Below are 17970 nucleotides of genomic sequence, written 5' to 3'. Positions count from 1 at the left end.
AGTATGTCAGTTGTCCCAGAAGCACCTATTGAATCCTTTTCCCACTGATATATCATCTTTATTATATACTAAATTATATGTACTTAGTTTTATTTTAGGGCTCTGCTATATTCAATTGATTTATCTATATATTCTTGTACACCAGATTCTATTAATTATAGTGGTTTTATAATGTTCTTCTTATCTGATAGGGCTAGTACCCATCATTACTTTGTTCCTTCTGAATTCTGGCTATTTTTGTATATTTTACTATTTGAACCTTAAAATCAGGTTTCCTAGTTCTTAAATTCTTATGAATATTTTTATTGACATGTTTAATTATAGATTGATTTGGGGCATATTGACATCTTTTATGACATCAATATTTCTGTCAAAGAACAATTTGTCTCTTTTATTATGTTATCTTTATATAAGATCCTCTGAGGGTTCCATTTGACTGTCATTTATATTCTGATAAAATTGGTTTTCCCTGGACCAGCTACTGTGAGAGGCTTATATGAGTTATGGCCAGAGCGTACTGTTCTAGGATAACAGGAATTTTTCTAGTGATACAGGGTTGGATTTGTGAGCTATTTTCACCTTTACTTCTTCCTTTTTAAAAGATAGCAGTAACTCCCACATTTCAGAGTCAACCGCACTATTGTGGAAATCCTTAGTATACCATTACAACTATGGCTAACTAATAATATAAACCTCAGTGTTCAGCCTGCGTAGCTTTTTCTTTGATCTAAAAAAAAAAAAAAAAAAAAATCCCATCCTTTAAGCAGAAACAATTTTAATTTACCATATCAACTAAGAAAGTTTTTAATCATTGAATCGAAAGTGTAAGTATTTATAAAATTAGCTGTTTTTCTCACTTATGTTAAACAGTGGGCATTTAACATGGTAATGATGAAATGTCAGCTTATTGAAAAGTTAGTTGAAATAGTCAAATTATTCTTACATCTGTAAGGCATTTTTTGTATGTATTGAAAATATTTATATACTTCTTTCCCAACAGGTCCTTCAAACATGTATCTAGCCTGAAAGGAATCAAGGTTGGTATTCAACATTTCAGGAACATCAAGCAAATGATATATGTTTCTATTTATCTTAGATTACTTTAGCTTTGCATAGTGAAATAATCTTCTATCCATTAGACATTTAATATTTAAATACTATAAGCTTTTATTCTGTAAGTTTCAAGTGCATTTGGAAAATAATTTTACGTATAAAACGTTTTCTCATTTCTAAACATATGCATCAAGTATGTAACACTTTATCTCATTGTGCTAATTTTTCTCACTTTATCAATTCAAGGCCAAAAATCTAACTGCCCAGCAGTCCTCTGTATTTTGTTGTGTGTTTTTCTGTTCTCAAAATTATTATTCATGCCTTCCCCTGCCCCCCTGCAGCCACCTCTGTCCTCTCCCCTGCCCACTCACGCCATTGAAAACGTAACAACTGTTAGGAGTTTCTTTACCATCTCCAGAAATAATCAGTCCTCTGCATTTATACCCACACTGCCTGCCTTCTTTTTTCTTACCTTAAATATTGTTTTACGGGGAACGTTACCCTGTTAGAAACCAACACCCGCACTTCGGATTCTCTCTCCTCTCACAGTGTCAGAGGCCCTTTCTCCTCTGCGCAGCCACCGTCTCTCCACTGGCGCGTTCCCCGTCGTCTGCAGGCACGTCCTGCTATTTCCTGCACAGAGCAGAAACCTTCCTGGAATCACAGCCCCCTCTACTCACTACTCCTGTGTTCTCTTCTGCTTTTCACAGCAAAGTCTCTTGAGAAAGTTGTGTATAGTGTCAGCCTGCGCACATCAGAACAGCACTGCCCAGGCCACGGTTGCCAGTGACATCCAGGCTCTGAGACTAACGGTTACTTTGTTTTTTATACTAGCTTAAGCTCGACCTCTCAGTAGTACCCAACACAGTTTTTCACTCCCTTCCTGAAATGCTTCCTTCCACTGGCTTCTGCTTTGCCACTCTTTTCTGCTTTTTCTTCTACCTCGAAGACTGCTGCTCAGTCTCTGTCTAAAATGTTGGAATGCTTAGAGCTCGTGCTGACCCTTCTTTATCTACTCTGGTTTCTTCAGTCATCTTATACAAAGGTCTCCCAAAGTTTATAATGCAGGCCTTGGGCTCTTTCCTGAACTGCAGCTCATGTAAGCTCCTGCCTAAATGACACCTTCAGGTGGATGTTTAATCAGCAATTCAAGGTCTACATGGTCAGCAGACCCTGATTATCCTATACCTCTTTGTCTCTTAGTTTTCCTCATCTCACTAAGCCCACTTGAATTCACCCACTTGCTCAAGCCACATATCTAGGAGCGAGCCTGGTTTCTTCTTTTGCACTCTCCCCCGTATCAAATCCAGTCCGCTCTACCTCCAAAATACAAAACACACCATCTTCACTTATGCCACTGTAGTCCAAGCCACCGTCATTCCTCATCTGGATTCCCTCTGTGACACTTCTTTTCATGCTTGTCCCTTTAGAATGCACTCTCCACGCAGCACTCGTGGCCTAAGAAACCCTAACCAATCTAGAAGTAGCTATTTCTCTCCCATTGAACTTTAAAATGATAATGATGAATATACAGTCATTAGCTGTACATTCTTCCTGAACTTCTGTTCCCTCTGACCTTCCATGACTGGCTCCTTTTTTAAATTTAACTAAATGTTATTTCTTCAGAGAGGCTTTGCCTCAACACCACCAATTTATAGTTGCTTCTCACTCATTCTTGCATCATGCTGTTTTCATTCTCCACATGGCACACGTCACCAACTCATCATTTTCTTATTTCTTTTTAAGAAAATTATTTGTCTTTCTCCACTAAAATGTGAACTCTTGAAAGCAGGAAAATCGTACTATTTCTATTGTTTTTCAATGGTTAAAAATTCCTTTGTGATGGCGATAGTCCATTCGCATTTTCTTTAATGAGACTGGAAATTTTTCTAATGTATTGATAAAATGAGGATTTTTTTCAGAAATAGCCCTTCACTTGGAACATTAAGTAAGACTTTTTCTGCAAAGCAATTTCAGTGTGCAAATATTTATAATGGAAAAGCTAACATTTAACTGTTTTCTTGGCCTTTTCTGTAGATCACAGATAGTCAGAAGTCCTCAGAAGACTCTGGATCCAGAAAAGATTCCTCCTCGGAGGTTTTCAGTGATGCTGCTAAGGAAGGGTGGCTCCATTTCCGGCCACTTGTCACTGATAAGGGCAAGGTAATGTGTTTTTAAGCTGCTATGAATATCAGAAATGCAGGCCCTGACAAATAAAGCATAAATTCTGTATACAAAAAAATGGAAAGATATCCAGGTTAAAGAGTAAAGATTAAAAATTTATAAATATTTTTCTATGTAAAGAAAAAATTATTTTTTTTAAATTTTAATCGTTGCTTTAGTTTTATACTTTTCATCCTATGTATCAACTACATATAGAATATATTTTGGCAGTGTAAAAAAAGAAATTGAAATATTTGAGAGGGAATTCTGTTTCTCTTATTTGTTTATTAGCCAGAGGTTATCACAATGGCAATTCTCCATATTAATAATTTTAAATTTTTTATTTGTCCCATTTTACAAATATTTAATTAAATAAGTATAACAGTGTCAATATATGCATCAAGTAGATTCTAATATAATAAAAACTTTGCCATAAAAATTTCTTACAATATTTGGACATCTTATAGGAACATTTTAATGTCACCATAAGAGTTTAAAATTTTTAAGAAACTTCCCCTTGGATGTGGATATTGTTGCTTAATCATATAAAGTTGGCCAACTTTGTTAACTCAATTTATTATTTATACATATTGTTTTGGGAACTCCTCATGCAATGTTTATCATGTGCACGCTCTAAGACTTGTCTTCAGTCTGTCTTTCACTCAAAAGATTTTTTCTGATGGATTTTTAAAATATATTTTGCTACACTTATTTTATTTGAATTACTTTGTTCATTCTGTCTTCCCAACTAAATTAATATTGGGACGTCAACCACCCTTGATTTTGGTACGACGCATTGCCTAACTTGGTTTATGCTGCACAATTTTTATCCTTCCTATCCTTGCAAATCTATGTTGAGGTAAATCAGACACCTACCAACTAGGTACACATATATGTGTAATAAGGATATTGCTTAATGTGTTTATCCTGTCACAGAGATGTAGCCACCTGTTTGAATGTTCATGAACTGTTTCATATTTTCTAGCGAGTTGGTGGAAGTATTCGGCCATGGAAACAGATGTATGTTGTACTTCGAGGCCATTCACTTTATTTGTACAAAGATAAAAGAGAGCAGACGACGCCATCCGAGGAGGAGCAGCCCATCAGTGTTAATGCTTGCTTGATAGACATCTCTTACAGCGAGACCAAGAGGAAAAATGTGTTTCGACTCACCACGTCCGACTGTGAGTGCCTGTTCCAGGCTGAAGACAGAGACGATATGCTAGCCTGGATCAAGACCATCCAGGAGAGTAGCAACCTCAACGAAGAGGTGTGTGTTCAAAAGAATGTGGGGGGAATCGGACACACCCTTTTTACAAAAAAATGTTATTTTCACTTAAAAAAAAAGTTGATCAAAAGAAAAACTCAGGTGTGCCTATTTCGTATCAGTTTCATATTTTGGAAAAATCACCATTACTAGAAAAATAGGTTATTCATATATTTTACATACCTTCTTGGAAGCAATGAACCGCAGACAAGAGACCTAGATTCCCAATCCTGGTCATTCCTTTTGTGACCAAATTATTCTGAATCTGTTTCCTTATCTCAAAAACAGGACTGCTGTGGAGCATAAGTTATAGCAGAAATGTGTGTCAATACAAATAACTATGTAAATGCAGAGCGATACTGATACATGATTTTTGTTAGTGGAATTATACAGGCAAGCATATTATATAGCATATTGCAATATAGTACTTGGTTTCTAAGACAACTTGCATTATGAAAAATCATGTTATAAGCTAGTTGTTTTTTTTAATTTTGTGAGGAACAATGTTTAGGGACTCGAGAGTGTCCAGTTTATGACCATCAAGATATTTTTACAGCAAGAATTTCAGTAGTAAAGGTAATTTTTTAAGTATACATAACAATAAACTTTACTAAGCAAATTCAGCACTGATTAAGTCTGGCATTTGCTCAAGAGTGCCTTCTTGTTTTTCCTTGTCATTGACAGGTTTTTTTTTTTTTTTACACTTTGTAACAGTCACTTTTCATGACTGCTACGACCAAAAAAGGGGCACAGAGTTCTTTTTCCTTGCGCACAGTATGCAGGAACACCAACGTGAACTGTAAACTTATGCAAATTATGTTCTCTAGTTTAGTCATTTCCATTATATCCAATTAAAATTATGAAAATTTATACCACAGGGAAAATGCCTGTGCTTTTTTCCTCTAGTAGTTTGTACCCTGCTGCATTTGTGGTTAAAAATTAACACCAGAGTCTTATCAATGCAACCTTCCTTCTGCAACCACCACTATAAAGATAGTATCAGACCTGAATTTTTGCAAAATAGACAGGGAGAATAAGAACTTAGATGTAAATTTCAGCTTTAAATAACAGTTGAAAGGGGTTTGTTTAATAAGCCCCCGCTATGTTCTAGGCATTCCAGAGGGTAGTAGAATGTCATTGTTAAAACTCCTTCAGATGATTCCATGTGTGACACACAGGGCTGTTTGTGAGATCATGCTTCCGAAGAATGTAGCATAGTGTCTGCCAGATAGTAAACACTTATTAATGTGAGCCTTCATCCTCCTGTAATCTTAAAACACAGGTATTTTGTTCTTTTAGTTTTATATATGAGAAAATAATTCACCATGGATATATCATATGGCAGACACTATTTTAAACGTTTTACATGCATTAATCTCAGCAACCATATGAATGCATCCTGTTATTACCATCACTGTTTTACAAACAAGGAAACAAGAGGTTAAGTAATTTCCCTAAGGTTACATAGTTATGTACATCAGGGGTAGGATTTAAATCTAGGCAATCTTATTCTAGATCTTAATCCTATTATCTCTCAGCTGGTAAATTGGAAGAGTCCATTTAAATTCAGAATTATTTTATTCCAAAGCTTGTATTCTTTGTAAATTGCATTGTCATTTATAAGAATCTCAAAATGAAGCAACTTAAAAAAAATGGAGGACACATGCCAATGTATAATTGGAATCAACAGCAAAAAAGTCAACAATCAATCACTTTATGGTCAACTCCAGGTTTATCATATAGCTTATTATAAAAGTTAACCAGCAGAGGTTAAAAAAAAGTAAATAAGTTTTGAGCTTTTCTTTTCTGATAATCCAACTTCCACTTACTATACTAGTTGACCCTCCATCTCACTGCTCCTACAAATTAATCATTAGCAAATTCTAGCTGTATTTTTTCATCTTTCATCCAGTCATATTATTTTTAAATGCTGATCATTCTTTCTACTATTAGAAAAAACTAGCTTTCTGCTTCCTAGTCATTTATTAAAAAATGACAGATCAGTTCAAAAAATAAGAATACTATAAGAATACTGTTACTCGCATGTACTCTTCTGGGTATTGCATGAATACAAAAAAATAAACAGAAAACTCTTTTTGCAATCAGGGAGGCACTTGGAACATTTGTGACATGGTGCTATTGAATAGAGGCTTTGAAACAGCTGAGAACAAATGGTAGTGTTTGTATTGAATACGCAAAGTAATACAATAGAAAGCCTCAAAAATGTAGGCTTATTTATATTTAGCATTGATGTTCTAATTTTACCTTCTGTTTATTCTGTAGGACACTGGAGTTACTAACAGGGATCTAATTAGTCGAAGAATAAAAGAATATAACAGTCTGATGAGGTGAGAATCCCACCATGCGTACAGTTCATTTGGATATAAAATAGGTACAGTATCCCCCCTTATCCATGGGGGATATGTTCCAAGACCCCCCGTAGGTGCCTGAAATTGTGGTTAATACTGTACCCTGTATATACTATGTTTTTCCTATACAGGAACAGACAGGTAGCGTATACAATGTGGGAACACTGGACAAAGGGATGATTCACATCCTGGGTGGGACAGCACCAGATTTCATCATGCTGCTTAGAACAGTACACAATTTCAAACCTAGGAATTATTTCTGGAGTTTTCTATTAATATTTTTGGACCTTGGTCGACCGCAGGTAACTGAAACCACAGGAAGCAAACTGTGGATAGGCAGGGGATGACTGTAATTGTTAAGAAATGTTCATTTCTTTCAACAGCAAAGCAGAACAGTTGCCAAAAACACCTCGCCAGAGTCTCAGCATCAGGCAGACTTTGCTTGGTGCTAAATCAGAGCCAAAGACTCAAAGCCCACACTCTCCAAAGGAAGAGTCAGAAAGGAAACTTCTCAGTAAAGGTACTGATGTTAGCTCTCTTGGATAAATTTAACAAATAAAATGATTTAAGATTGGCATATTAAAGCTCCTTTCGTGTTTTTCTGTACCGTCAGTGTCAGCTAGCTCACAGGTCACTGTAGGCCCAGTTCAGGCTGAGGGGGCCTTTCTGTTTAAGGTGAGGCCCAAGACACCAGTTTCATGACAAAGACAAAGTGAAGGAAATTCCAGCACTTACATAAGACACATTACAAATCTGATGAGTCAGAGAATGCAGATGCCATCATTTTGAAATAAAACCATTATTTTTCCCTTTGCTAAAATCTCACTATAAAGATAACACACTAATTTTATTTTCTTCCTGTTTCAAAGTTATACATTGCAAAAGGGTGAATAAGTAGAAGTCATATCTATTAAATCATATGGACGCTTAAAAGGAACGCCATGTTAGGAAGAGAATAGAATATTTTTGATAAATATAGGACGTATTTGTATTTTAGGACTCTGGTCTATGTAAACATGGGTAAAGTGTTTTTAAAGTCATGATTTAAATGTTCTTGTTTCCATTTCCTTTATCGTGTTACTTTATTTCGGATCACAATCCAAAGATGATACCAGTCCCCCAAAAGACAAAGGCACATGGAGAAAAGGCATTCCAAGTATTATGAGAAAGACATTTGAAAAAAAGCCTACTGCTACGGGAACATTTGGCGTTCGACTGGATGATTGCCCGCCAGCTCATACTAATCGGGTAGGAGACACCAGCCAGATTTCCTCAAGTCATTAATTCAGTTGTAATTATAATGGGCATATAGCTTTTCAGATATCAGAGACTGTCAACTATTGAGTATTTTCCTTTTCATAGTAGGTCTTCATTTTTCCCAAGTATTTCTGACCCGTATGTTGAATAATTTTATCTATAATGTTTTTCCTAATATATTGACTCTGAAACGGAATAATTTATTTAACCATTGGGATTACATCTGAAATGGTTGGTAAGAATTCATTTTCAAATCATGTGTTTCTGCTTTTAGCATCTTAAAACAAGGATGAGAACAAGGCCCTGATTAAGAAAGTGTAATAAATGTAAATGTGTGTGTTTGTTTATAACACTTCCGTTAAGATTCATATCATGAGTTCATTGACGTTACTCTCTCTTTTCTTGACTTTATTCAACTGTACTGTTTTCCACATTCTCCTTACTTGCTCTAGTTTCTGTTTCGGCCTGTTCATTCTCTTCCCACTGTCTCAAATATCTCCAGCTGGTTTTAACTATTCTCTGTTCTGCAGTGTCTGTATACTTGATTTGCTCTATATTATATAACAGCAATTATGTATTTCCTTTTGGATGCAAAAGGCCTTTTAGCTGTGATGTACAACTACTCACTAAATAACAAACATTTGTGCTATATTAAATGTTTATGTCTTGTTTTGCAGTATATTCCATTAATAGTTGACATATGTTGCAAATTAGTTGAAGAAAGAGGTCTTGAATATACAGGTATTTATAGAGTTCCTGGAAATAATGCAGCCATCTCAAGTATGCAAGAAGAACTCAACAAGGGAATGGCTGATATTGATATACAGGATGATGTAAGTGTGTTTATTTCTATTTGGATAACTGATCCAGGTTTTTTTTCCTTTGGTGGTATTGACTACAAAAATACTGTATTTCTGTTTTGCACACCTAGAAATGGCGAGATTTGAATGTGATAAGCAGTTTACTAAAATCCTTCTTCAGAAAACTCCCTGAGCCTCTCTTCACAAATGGTGAGTTAACTTCCATGAAAGATACCAGATGAAATGGTTCAAGTCACAACTGTTGGAAAACCATAGAATATTAAAACGAAACAGGAGGTTTTGTTTTGTTTAGTTATTATGTATGTATATATTAAAAGCATAATTGTATACTTTCATCACTTGAATTTTTTTCTTCTGATATTATCCTGTTCATCCACATTTGTAGTCAAGTTGAAAATGTTATTTCCAGTCAAAAGTCTTCTGACATAATATGCTACATTTAATAGAAATGTGCCAAATATTTGAATGCTATTTAAGATGCTGTACTAGATACTGTTAGGGAGTGGGGAAGAATGGATGGGCTGTGTAAATTTAGGAGGGTACCTGCAAGGAACTCACATTTCAGTGAATTTTCTTCTATTGATAAGGCTTGGAGTATCCTTAAAAACCATATCTAAAATATAAATTTTAGAGATTTACCTATCAAAGGCTATTTGGGAATCTTCCCACCATTTTTCTTTTTCTCATTGTAGTTTAAAACTGAACCTTAAAACTAGATTACGAGTCACCTAAGCGATATTTGCTTTATCATTCTTGTTGTCAGATAAATATGCCGATTTTATTGAAGCCAATCGGAAAGAAGATCCTCTAGATCGTCTGAAAACATTAAAAAGACTAGTAGGTATTATTTTTACATTTTTGGAGGTACAACTAAAATTCAGTATTTAAAATCCATTGTGAAAATAATATGTTTCAGATTCATGATTTGCCCGAACATCATTACGAAACACTTAAGTTTCTTTCGGCTCATCTGAAGACAGTGGCAGAAAATTCAGAAAAAAATAAGGTATGTAAAGTGCATATTGAAGAAATGTACTTTCAGTGGGTTTAGTTCGAAAGATTTGCTTCATGCCAGATAGACCAAAATGTGTTCAACAAAAGCTCTAAAATAAGCCCTTCTAAAAATTGCTCTTAAAGATCCCCAAATACCAGGTGTTGCCACTTTAAAAAAACATTTTTTTACAGTTATCCAGCAAGAAAAATGAAAATCAGAAATTTTGCTTCTTTGATTTTAACTGTAAATCAATATTTTGAATAGATAACACACACATGATGCAACTGTCAGAAGGTCCCAAATGGTATACAGCAAAAAACAGACATTTTTGTTTGGGTTTTTTTCCCCCTTTTTATACCACATTCTTTATTAAACACACACACAGCAAAATTTGTTTATCTACTATTCAGTTCACATTCTTGATTCTAAAAAATGGTGTTTTTAATAGTTATTTAAGTCAATGTCCACACATTTTATTTGGTTGATAATCTTTTTTTTTTCCTATATATTTTTAGCTGTCCGATTAATTTCTTTCTATTTTTTTGGTGGAGACAGGGTCTTGCTCTTGCTCAGGCTGGTCTCAAACTCCTGAGCTGAAACGATCCGCCTGCCTCCCAGAGTGCTAGGATTACAGGCGTGAGCCACCGCGCCCAGCCAGATACATTGTAATCTTGATTGTTGCCTAATTCCATTGCATCATTAGAGGTTGTAAAACCTTGATTTTCTAACTCAAGGACGTTACCACTTCGTTACTGGAGAGGAAAATAAGAGAGAATACCCCAAGCTCAGGAACACTGCTGACACTCCCTTTTCTAATTAGGGTAGGGAAGATGCCTTCATTCAGACCTGTTTAGTGGCTGTTCTGGGAGACAGTTGCCCCCAGTCGATTATGAGAATAGTGTCAACCCCTATTACCTGCAAATCCAGAAGATTAGAGCAATGTTATAATTTCCTCAATAATGACAGGGCTACAGAAGATTTTTTTTAAAAGAGAAAAAAAGGAAATGAAAGCCTTTATTAATTTAGCATACTGTTTCCAGAAATTCATTTAGTAAGAGACAAAAAGTTCAATAAAATTATAGCTAAAATATTTACTAATTAGTTCAGTATTCCTGAAGTATATAACATCATTCATTGGTTTTGATGGTCTAATTAGTTTAGAAAACACTGAATCTTGAAGAAGGGGCTATGGTATTTCACTTCTAGACTTTTTGGACCACATTTTCTGGAGCATCTTTCAAGAAATAATTTGTAAGAAATAATTTGTTTTAAGTAAACAGATTTGTACCAGTACAGTTGTAACAATAAGATGACTACACATTCTAGAGGGAGACTAGAAACATGCCTTGTGTGCTAAGTAAACCCTTCCCCCATAGTTTCTCTCTAGGAAAATCCTGCCTTCGATCATAATTTCTCCACCATGAACATAGGTTAGCAGGCATAACACAGGCCTGATTATACTATGAGATGCACAGCAGAAGGGGAGGAGAGTTGTGGGTTTGCTATTTTGTACCATACCCAAAAGGTGTGTGTGCCTGCAAGCACCTCGCAAAATAGTCTAATGGTATTTTTTTCCCCTGGTATGTATTTAGGGTAGGTTGAATGTAACATTTTAATCAAATCCTAAATTCAAAATACTATGTCAGATTTGGAAAGACATAACAAAGGAAAACAAAAGATTCATATCTTTGGTGATCTAATAATTTGAAAAGGAATATAAAAGTACTTAATATTGAGGCATTCAGGTTGCAGTGAGGCTAAGCTTCAGAAGACTTAATTGAAGTAAAATGGCCAAGAGAGAATATGTCCAGACATTGGATTCTTGCATGTTAGTGGCCTTGATATACTGCTGCTGGGGCAAATCTGGAACCTTTTATGTATCTTTTAGCACTTTTTCCACTTTTTAGTTCTCAAGGGGAATGAGTTTCCCCATTCTTTTGCAAAATTTTTCCTTTGATTTTAAAATTTTTATCAGTTAACCCAGTTTTCATAATACTAGTTTTGAACCAAATCAATTGTTTCCAACCAAAGACTTCTTGGAAAACACGAATGCCAATTAGGCACTACACCTTGTCATTAAACTTGCTTATGAAAATCCTCACTAGAACATTTTTTTATCTGTATCAGTCAACCATCCTTTGGCTTCTTTTTCATCAAAAGCCTTTCAGAAATAGAGTGCCAACATTCCTTAATGAAAAGACCTGCTATTGTCCAACAACATCCTTTCTTTCAGATGGAACCAAGAAATCTAGCAATAGTGTTTGGGCCAACTCTTGTGCGGACATCAGAAGACAACATGACCCACATGGTCACTCACATGCCTGACCAGTACAAGATCGTAGAGACACTAATCCAGCACGTAAGTTCAGGCTTCCTCTCTGCAAGGAAATGCATTTTCATGCACAGCTAAAATTTGGTAGGGGGGAAAACATTACCAAATTCTGTCCTGAGAAAATTACCTTTTTTCTATACTATCCTCCAACATATAGGTATTATTTAGGAGCTTGTTTAATTTCTCTTATTTTAAATTTTAGCATGACTGGTTTTTCACAGAAGAAGGTGCTGAAGAACCTCTTGTAAGTATCGTCCGTCCGCATTCGTACTCGGTTATTTTCATTGGGGACGCGAGATCCTGATGCTACAACAGTGTCAACTTCCCGCTCTGTATGCTATTGTCCGCTTTGCACCCTGGAAGCAGGTCTCTAGCTCAGTTTCTGAGCTAAGGAAAATACAAGTATCGTGCTTATTTTGTGATGAATGATGTGTAAACGATGTAAGAAAAAAAAAGTACAGGTGCTCCATTCAGTAATGTGCCTTTACTAAGTGTTGTTTGAATTTTAAAGAAAGTATCTTTGAAGAGATGATGAAGAGATCTTTGTTTATTAACCATAGACAACAGTGCAGGAAGAAAACACTGTAGACTCCCAGCCAGTGCCAAACATAGATCACTTACTCACCAACATTGGAAGGACAGGAGTGTCGCCTGGAGATGTATCAGGTAACTCTTGCCTGGGCAGCATTGATCTCTAGGCTAAAAGCTACATTCCTGTAACCCGAAAGAGCAAATCAATCATAAGTAACAACTCACTCTGATTTTTTTCCTTTTCCTCTTTCTTTTTTTTCTCCTTTCTACTAATAAAAAACTTAATCTTCCTTTTCTGATTGATCTTAATTATCTTCCAGTGACTGTAATGCCATTGGCAGTGCATGGAATTGTAATGTTTGTCAGAATGGAACGATGAGGGAAACGAGCATGCAAACCACTGTTTTGTTCTTTTTTTTTTAATTCACAGTTTCCATGTAATAGTCATCACAAGGTAAAACAGATACATGCTACTGAATATGTGGTTGCTGTGAGGGCAGAAAGTATGGTCTAGACTGTATGAGTAGTCCTGATTCCTGAGCTCGAAGTTCTAAAATATGCTGAACTGCTAATGGGCACCATTTTCATAAATAGACTGTATTACTTGTCACTTACAAATGTCACAGTCAACCTATTTGACATTTATTTTCTTCTGTTTCCTATTGCCACCCTAATGCTTGGTTAAGTATTAGCTGTTATAGGCTCTTTTGATGACAATTTGCTCCTGCCAAACTGTTGCACTAATCTAGCATGTTTCACACGATGTTCTCCCTTTGTCTCTAGTTCTTGTTTTAGTCCTCTAAAGGGTTTTTTCAGCACTTACTGACACAGGCAAATCTATACTGATGTTGAACAGGCGAAGTGGGAGGAGTCTATCACACGGTAATGTCACTAGTGGATTCGGTGATGTCCCTGATGGACAGCTGGACCTGTAGGAAGAAAGAGGATTGTTGTCCACACTGTAGCTGCCTTGTCTGCAGAAACCCCCGATTCTTGTAACTGCAAACACAGTTGATCTGTGGTGTCGAGTTTCTCTTAACATTATTGTAAACAGATCAATACTACTTTCTTAAAAGTTTTTCTGCTGTTTCTTGTTATTTCTGAAGCAGACCCTGAGGAGAAATAGCATGGTATGGTCTACCAGTTCTTAAAGTCATAAAGCATTTAGCCATGTGTTAAAAGGGGCGTGGCACGGGGCTCAGCTCATTAATTCTGAAAATCAATTTCCCTGAAGTTGCAAGATGAAATTTCAAAATTGACATTATCCTGAATAATGCTAGCCCCTTCCTACCCTCTTTGTAATTGTATAATCTGAGTTTTTGCCAGACAGTAAAATTATGGTCTCCATTTTTCCATTTCCATAATAGCATTTGTTAACAGATAATTACAAAACTGGTAGCAATGTAACCAAACTAGTCAAAAGGACCCCTGACCGCACACTGCTTTGCAACTGGGGTCTGAAGCACAAAGATCAGCATTATTTAATATGCAACCAAAGTGACCTGGAAGCAGGGTTATCCTCTTTTGCATCCATACGCTTATACAAATTTAAGTCTGACAAAAATCAACATAAATACGCCCGTATGAGTGTCTCAATTTGTAGCGAGGGCAGCCAACGATCTTAAAAGTTCTACATTGTGTATCAGTTTTAGATACAGGATGTGGTACGTAAGAAAACTCTTAAAAGATCAAGCTTCTTTACTGCTAGATTGACGATTTAGCAAATTTAACAAACACTAGTATTTTCTGTTTCTGTCTAGCACAGGGCTCCTTTGCCATTCCTATCATTGAGCTGGTTCTGCCTACAATTCACAGCATCCTTTCATGGCGGTGGCTTTCTGTGGTGCAGCTTGCATCTTTGTGAGCTCTGACTATCCACTGTGTTCTATTGTTTTGAGTTTTGCTTTCACATTTTGTTCTGTGCCTGTCTCTTCCATAAGTTTTGCATTGTTTGTCGAGAGCAGTAAGATGGGCTGCTACTGACCGTGTTTTATTTAACTTCTTACAGATTCAGCTACTAGTGACTCAACAAAATCTAAGGTAAATTGTTTCATACAATTTGGAAATATTTTAGGGGGGAATTGGTTTTGGCTCATTGCTATGATTAATATACCAATGCATTCGTGTCTGATGACTCAGAGCAACAAAGTCTATTACATCAAAAAAATAAATTCCTGAAATAGAATATGGTTGCACACTGGATTGGAAGTTGTTGAAATGTTAAGTTTCTCATAGCATAGTTTAGTGTACTACACTAAATGTGAAAATTTTCTAACATATACAGAAGTGAAAAGAATATAATGAGCCTCCCTGCACCCATTCTCCATCTTCACCAGTTACAAGGGCACGGCCTGTCATGTTTCTTTTACACACCACCCACTTTCCTCCTCCTGGGACTATCTATCTTCAAACATCACATCATGTTATTGGCAAATATTTCAGAAGTATTATAGAATCTTGTTACTATACATTTATCATTATCAGTCCTTGCATTGAGTTGTCAAGTCTCTTTAGACTTCTTTAACCTAGAACAGGTTCCCAACCTCTTTTGCAAGAAGGTGAGATTTTTTTTTTTTAGACACAGGGTCTCTTCTTGTCACCCACACTGGAGTGCACTGGTACAATCATAGCTCACGGTAGCCTTAAACTCCTGGGCTTAAGTATTCCTCCTGCCTCCCAAAGTGCTGGCATTATAGGCATGAGCCACCACACCAGGCCTCAGAAGATGAGATTTTAACTCAGAAATAAATACCTGTTTGAAATCCCTACCTTCCCTTCACCCTAGATGCATGTTTCTTAACCTGTTGCTACAGTGGTCTCTTCATCTTAATTATGGTGGCAGTGTCCCATGCCTGTAATATAATGTTCCAGAGGAACAAGAGCTGGTTACAGGACCCAAAAACAGCACTGCAGCTTGCTCCTCTCAACACGTGCCACCTACTGACAGAGAGGTCATCCTGAACACCCTTTTACTGCATCTACTGATTCATCATAAAGGGTGTGGTCGAATCTCACCCACAGACACCACCTACTGGCTCAGAGACTAAACAGGGCGTGTCATTATCCAAATGAAAATCTAAAGGCGAGAAGGAACCAGCGAAAGAACTCTGGAAGTATGAAGACTCAAACGGAAAGCACACCCTCAAAGAGGAACAACAGCTCTCTAGCAATGGACATTAACACTAACATGACAGAAGAATTTCAAACTTGGATGGTAAGAAAACTCAATGATATGCAAGAAAAAATGGATGACCAACACAGAGAAACAAAAAAAAAGCCAGGACTTGCAAGAAAAATCAAACCCCTCTCCTGGAATGAAGGACTTATTCAGGGAACTACAAAACACCGTGGAAAGCCTCAAGAACAGGGTAGATCAAACAGAAGAAAGAATCCCAGAGATTCAAGACAACTCCTTCCAATTAAATAAGTCAGTCACAGAGATTGAGCAGAAAATTAAGAGAAAAGAAAGAAGCCTACCAGAAATGTGGAATTATGTGAAAACACTGAACCTGAGGGTGATAGGGATTCTGGAAGGTGAAGAAGAAAACACTCAAGGGCTGGATAAGCTATTTGAAGATGTAATAGAGGAGAATTTCCCAGGCCTTGCTAAAAATCTAGATACACAGGTACAAGAAGCTCAACGGACCCCAGGAAGATTCAATGCAAATAGGAAGACATCACATAATGCAGTCATCACACTGACCACACTATCCACTAAGAGGCCCTTCTACGAGCTGTAAGGCGAAAGAAACAAGTAACATACAAAGGAAACCCCATCAGAATAACTCCAGACTTCTCAACTGAAACCCTAGATGCAAGAAGAGACTAGGGCCCCATTCTCACTCTTCTGAAACAGAATAATGCCCAGCCTAGAATCTTGTACCCTGCAAAACTGAGGGAATTCACCAAGAAAAGACCAGCTCTCCAAGAAGCACTCAAAACAGTTACACAAGGATCAGCACAATAAACACGAATACAAAACCACTATAAAGCTAAAGATCAAAGGCTAGATCCCACAATGGCTCAAGAGAGAAAACAAAGCAACAAAATGCAACCCAACAGAATGAACAGTAATTCACCCCACTTATCAGTTCTCTGAATAAATGTGAATGGGTGGAAATCAATATTTCAAGCAAACGGAAGCCAAAAGAAGTCTGGGGTGGCAGTTTTGATCTCAGATTACTTTTGTTGTTTTAAAAACTAAGTTATGAAAGACAAAGCATCACTATATAATGGTGAAGGGTCCAGTTCAACAGGAAGACATAACGATTCTAAATATGTATGCACCCAGATTCATAAAGCAGACTCTACTTGATCTAAACAAATTGATAAACAGCAACACCATAATAGTCAGAGACCTCAACACCCCACTGACAGCACAGGACAGATCCTCCAAACAGAAAATTAACAAAGAAATAATGGACTTAAACAGAACTCTAGAACAAATGGGCCTGACTGACACTAACAGGACATTCTACCCAAAAACCACTGAGTATACATTCTTCTCATCAGCTCATGGGACATTCTCTAAGATTGACCATATTCTAGGACACAAAGCATGTCTCAAAAAATTTTAAAAAATAGAAATTATACCATGCATCTTCTCAGTGGAATAAAAATAGAAATCAACCCCAACAGAAACTCTCATCTCTACAGAAAGTCATGGAAATTAAACAACCTTCTGCTGAACGATTCCTTCATAAATGAGGAAGTAAAGATGGACATGAAAAGATTCTTTGAACTAAATGACACAGGTGACATAAGTTATCAAAATCTGGGGGACACGGCCAAAGCACTCCTGAGAGGAAAGTTTATTTCCATAAATGCCTATATCCAAAAGTCAAAAAGATCACAAATAGAAACCTAATGAATCGACTCAAAGAACTGGAAAAAGAAGAACAGACCAACCCCAAACCCAGCAGAAGGGAAAGTAATAAGATCAAATCAGAACTAAATGAAATTGACAATAGGGAAACTATACGGAAGATTATTTTTTCAAAGAACCAACTTTTTGTTTTATTAAACAAAATTGACATGCCTTTGGCTAACGTAACGAAAAACAGAAAAGAAAAATCTCTGCTAACCTCCATCAAGAAAGGAGAAGTTACAACCGATGCCGTGGAGATTCAAGATTTACAAAAACCTTTATGCACACAAACTGGAAAATGTGGAAGAAATGGACA

At 36.5% G+C, this 17970-nt stretch overlaps 1 protein-coding gene across 1 annotated transcript in view; it reads left to right on the top strand.

The window, feature by feature from the left end:
- Positions 1–17970, top strand: part of ARHGAP21 (Rho GTPase activating protein 21) — a 44779-nt gene that overhangs the window by 17845 nt on the left and 8964 nt on the right. The window contains exons 5-18 of the mRNA XM_012644200.1: positions 1001–1037; positions 3091–3216; positions 4202–4486; positions 6767–6831; positions 7236–7372; positions 7958–8100; positions 8787–8942; positions 9041–9119; positions 9694–9767; positions 9847–9936; positions 12158–12283; positions 12459–12500; positions 12817–12922; positions 14796–14827. Of these exons, the coding sequence (XP_012499654.1) occupies positions 1001–1037; positions 3091–3216; positions 4202–4486; positions 6767–6831; positions 7236–7372; positions 7958–8100; positions 8787–8942; positions 9041–9119; positions 9694–9767; positions 9847–9936; positions 12158–12283; positions 12459–12500; positions 12817–12922; positions 14796–14827 (1498 nt within the window). The remainder of the gene's footprint in view (positions 1–1000; positions 1038–3090; positions 3217–4201; positions 4487–6766; positions 6832–7235; positions 7373–7957; positions 8101–8786; positions 8943–9040; positions 9120–9693; positions 9768–9846; positions 9937–12157; positions 12284–12458; positions 12501–12816; positions 12923–14795; positions 14828–17970) is intronic.

This window comes from Propithecus coquereli, unplaced genomic scaffold (genome assembly GCF_000956105.1).
Source record: "Propithecus coquereli isolate 6110/MARCELLA unplaced genomic scaffold, Pcoq_1.0 Scaffold103, whole genome shotgun sequence".
NCBI classification, from domain to species: Eukaryota; Metazoa; Chordata; class Mammalia; order Primates; family Indriidae; genus Propithecus; species Propithecus coquereli.
The sequence above is the reverse complement of the archived record's forward strand: the minus strand, read 5'-3'. Positions and strand labels throughout refer to the sequence as shown.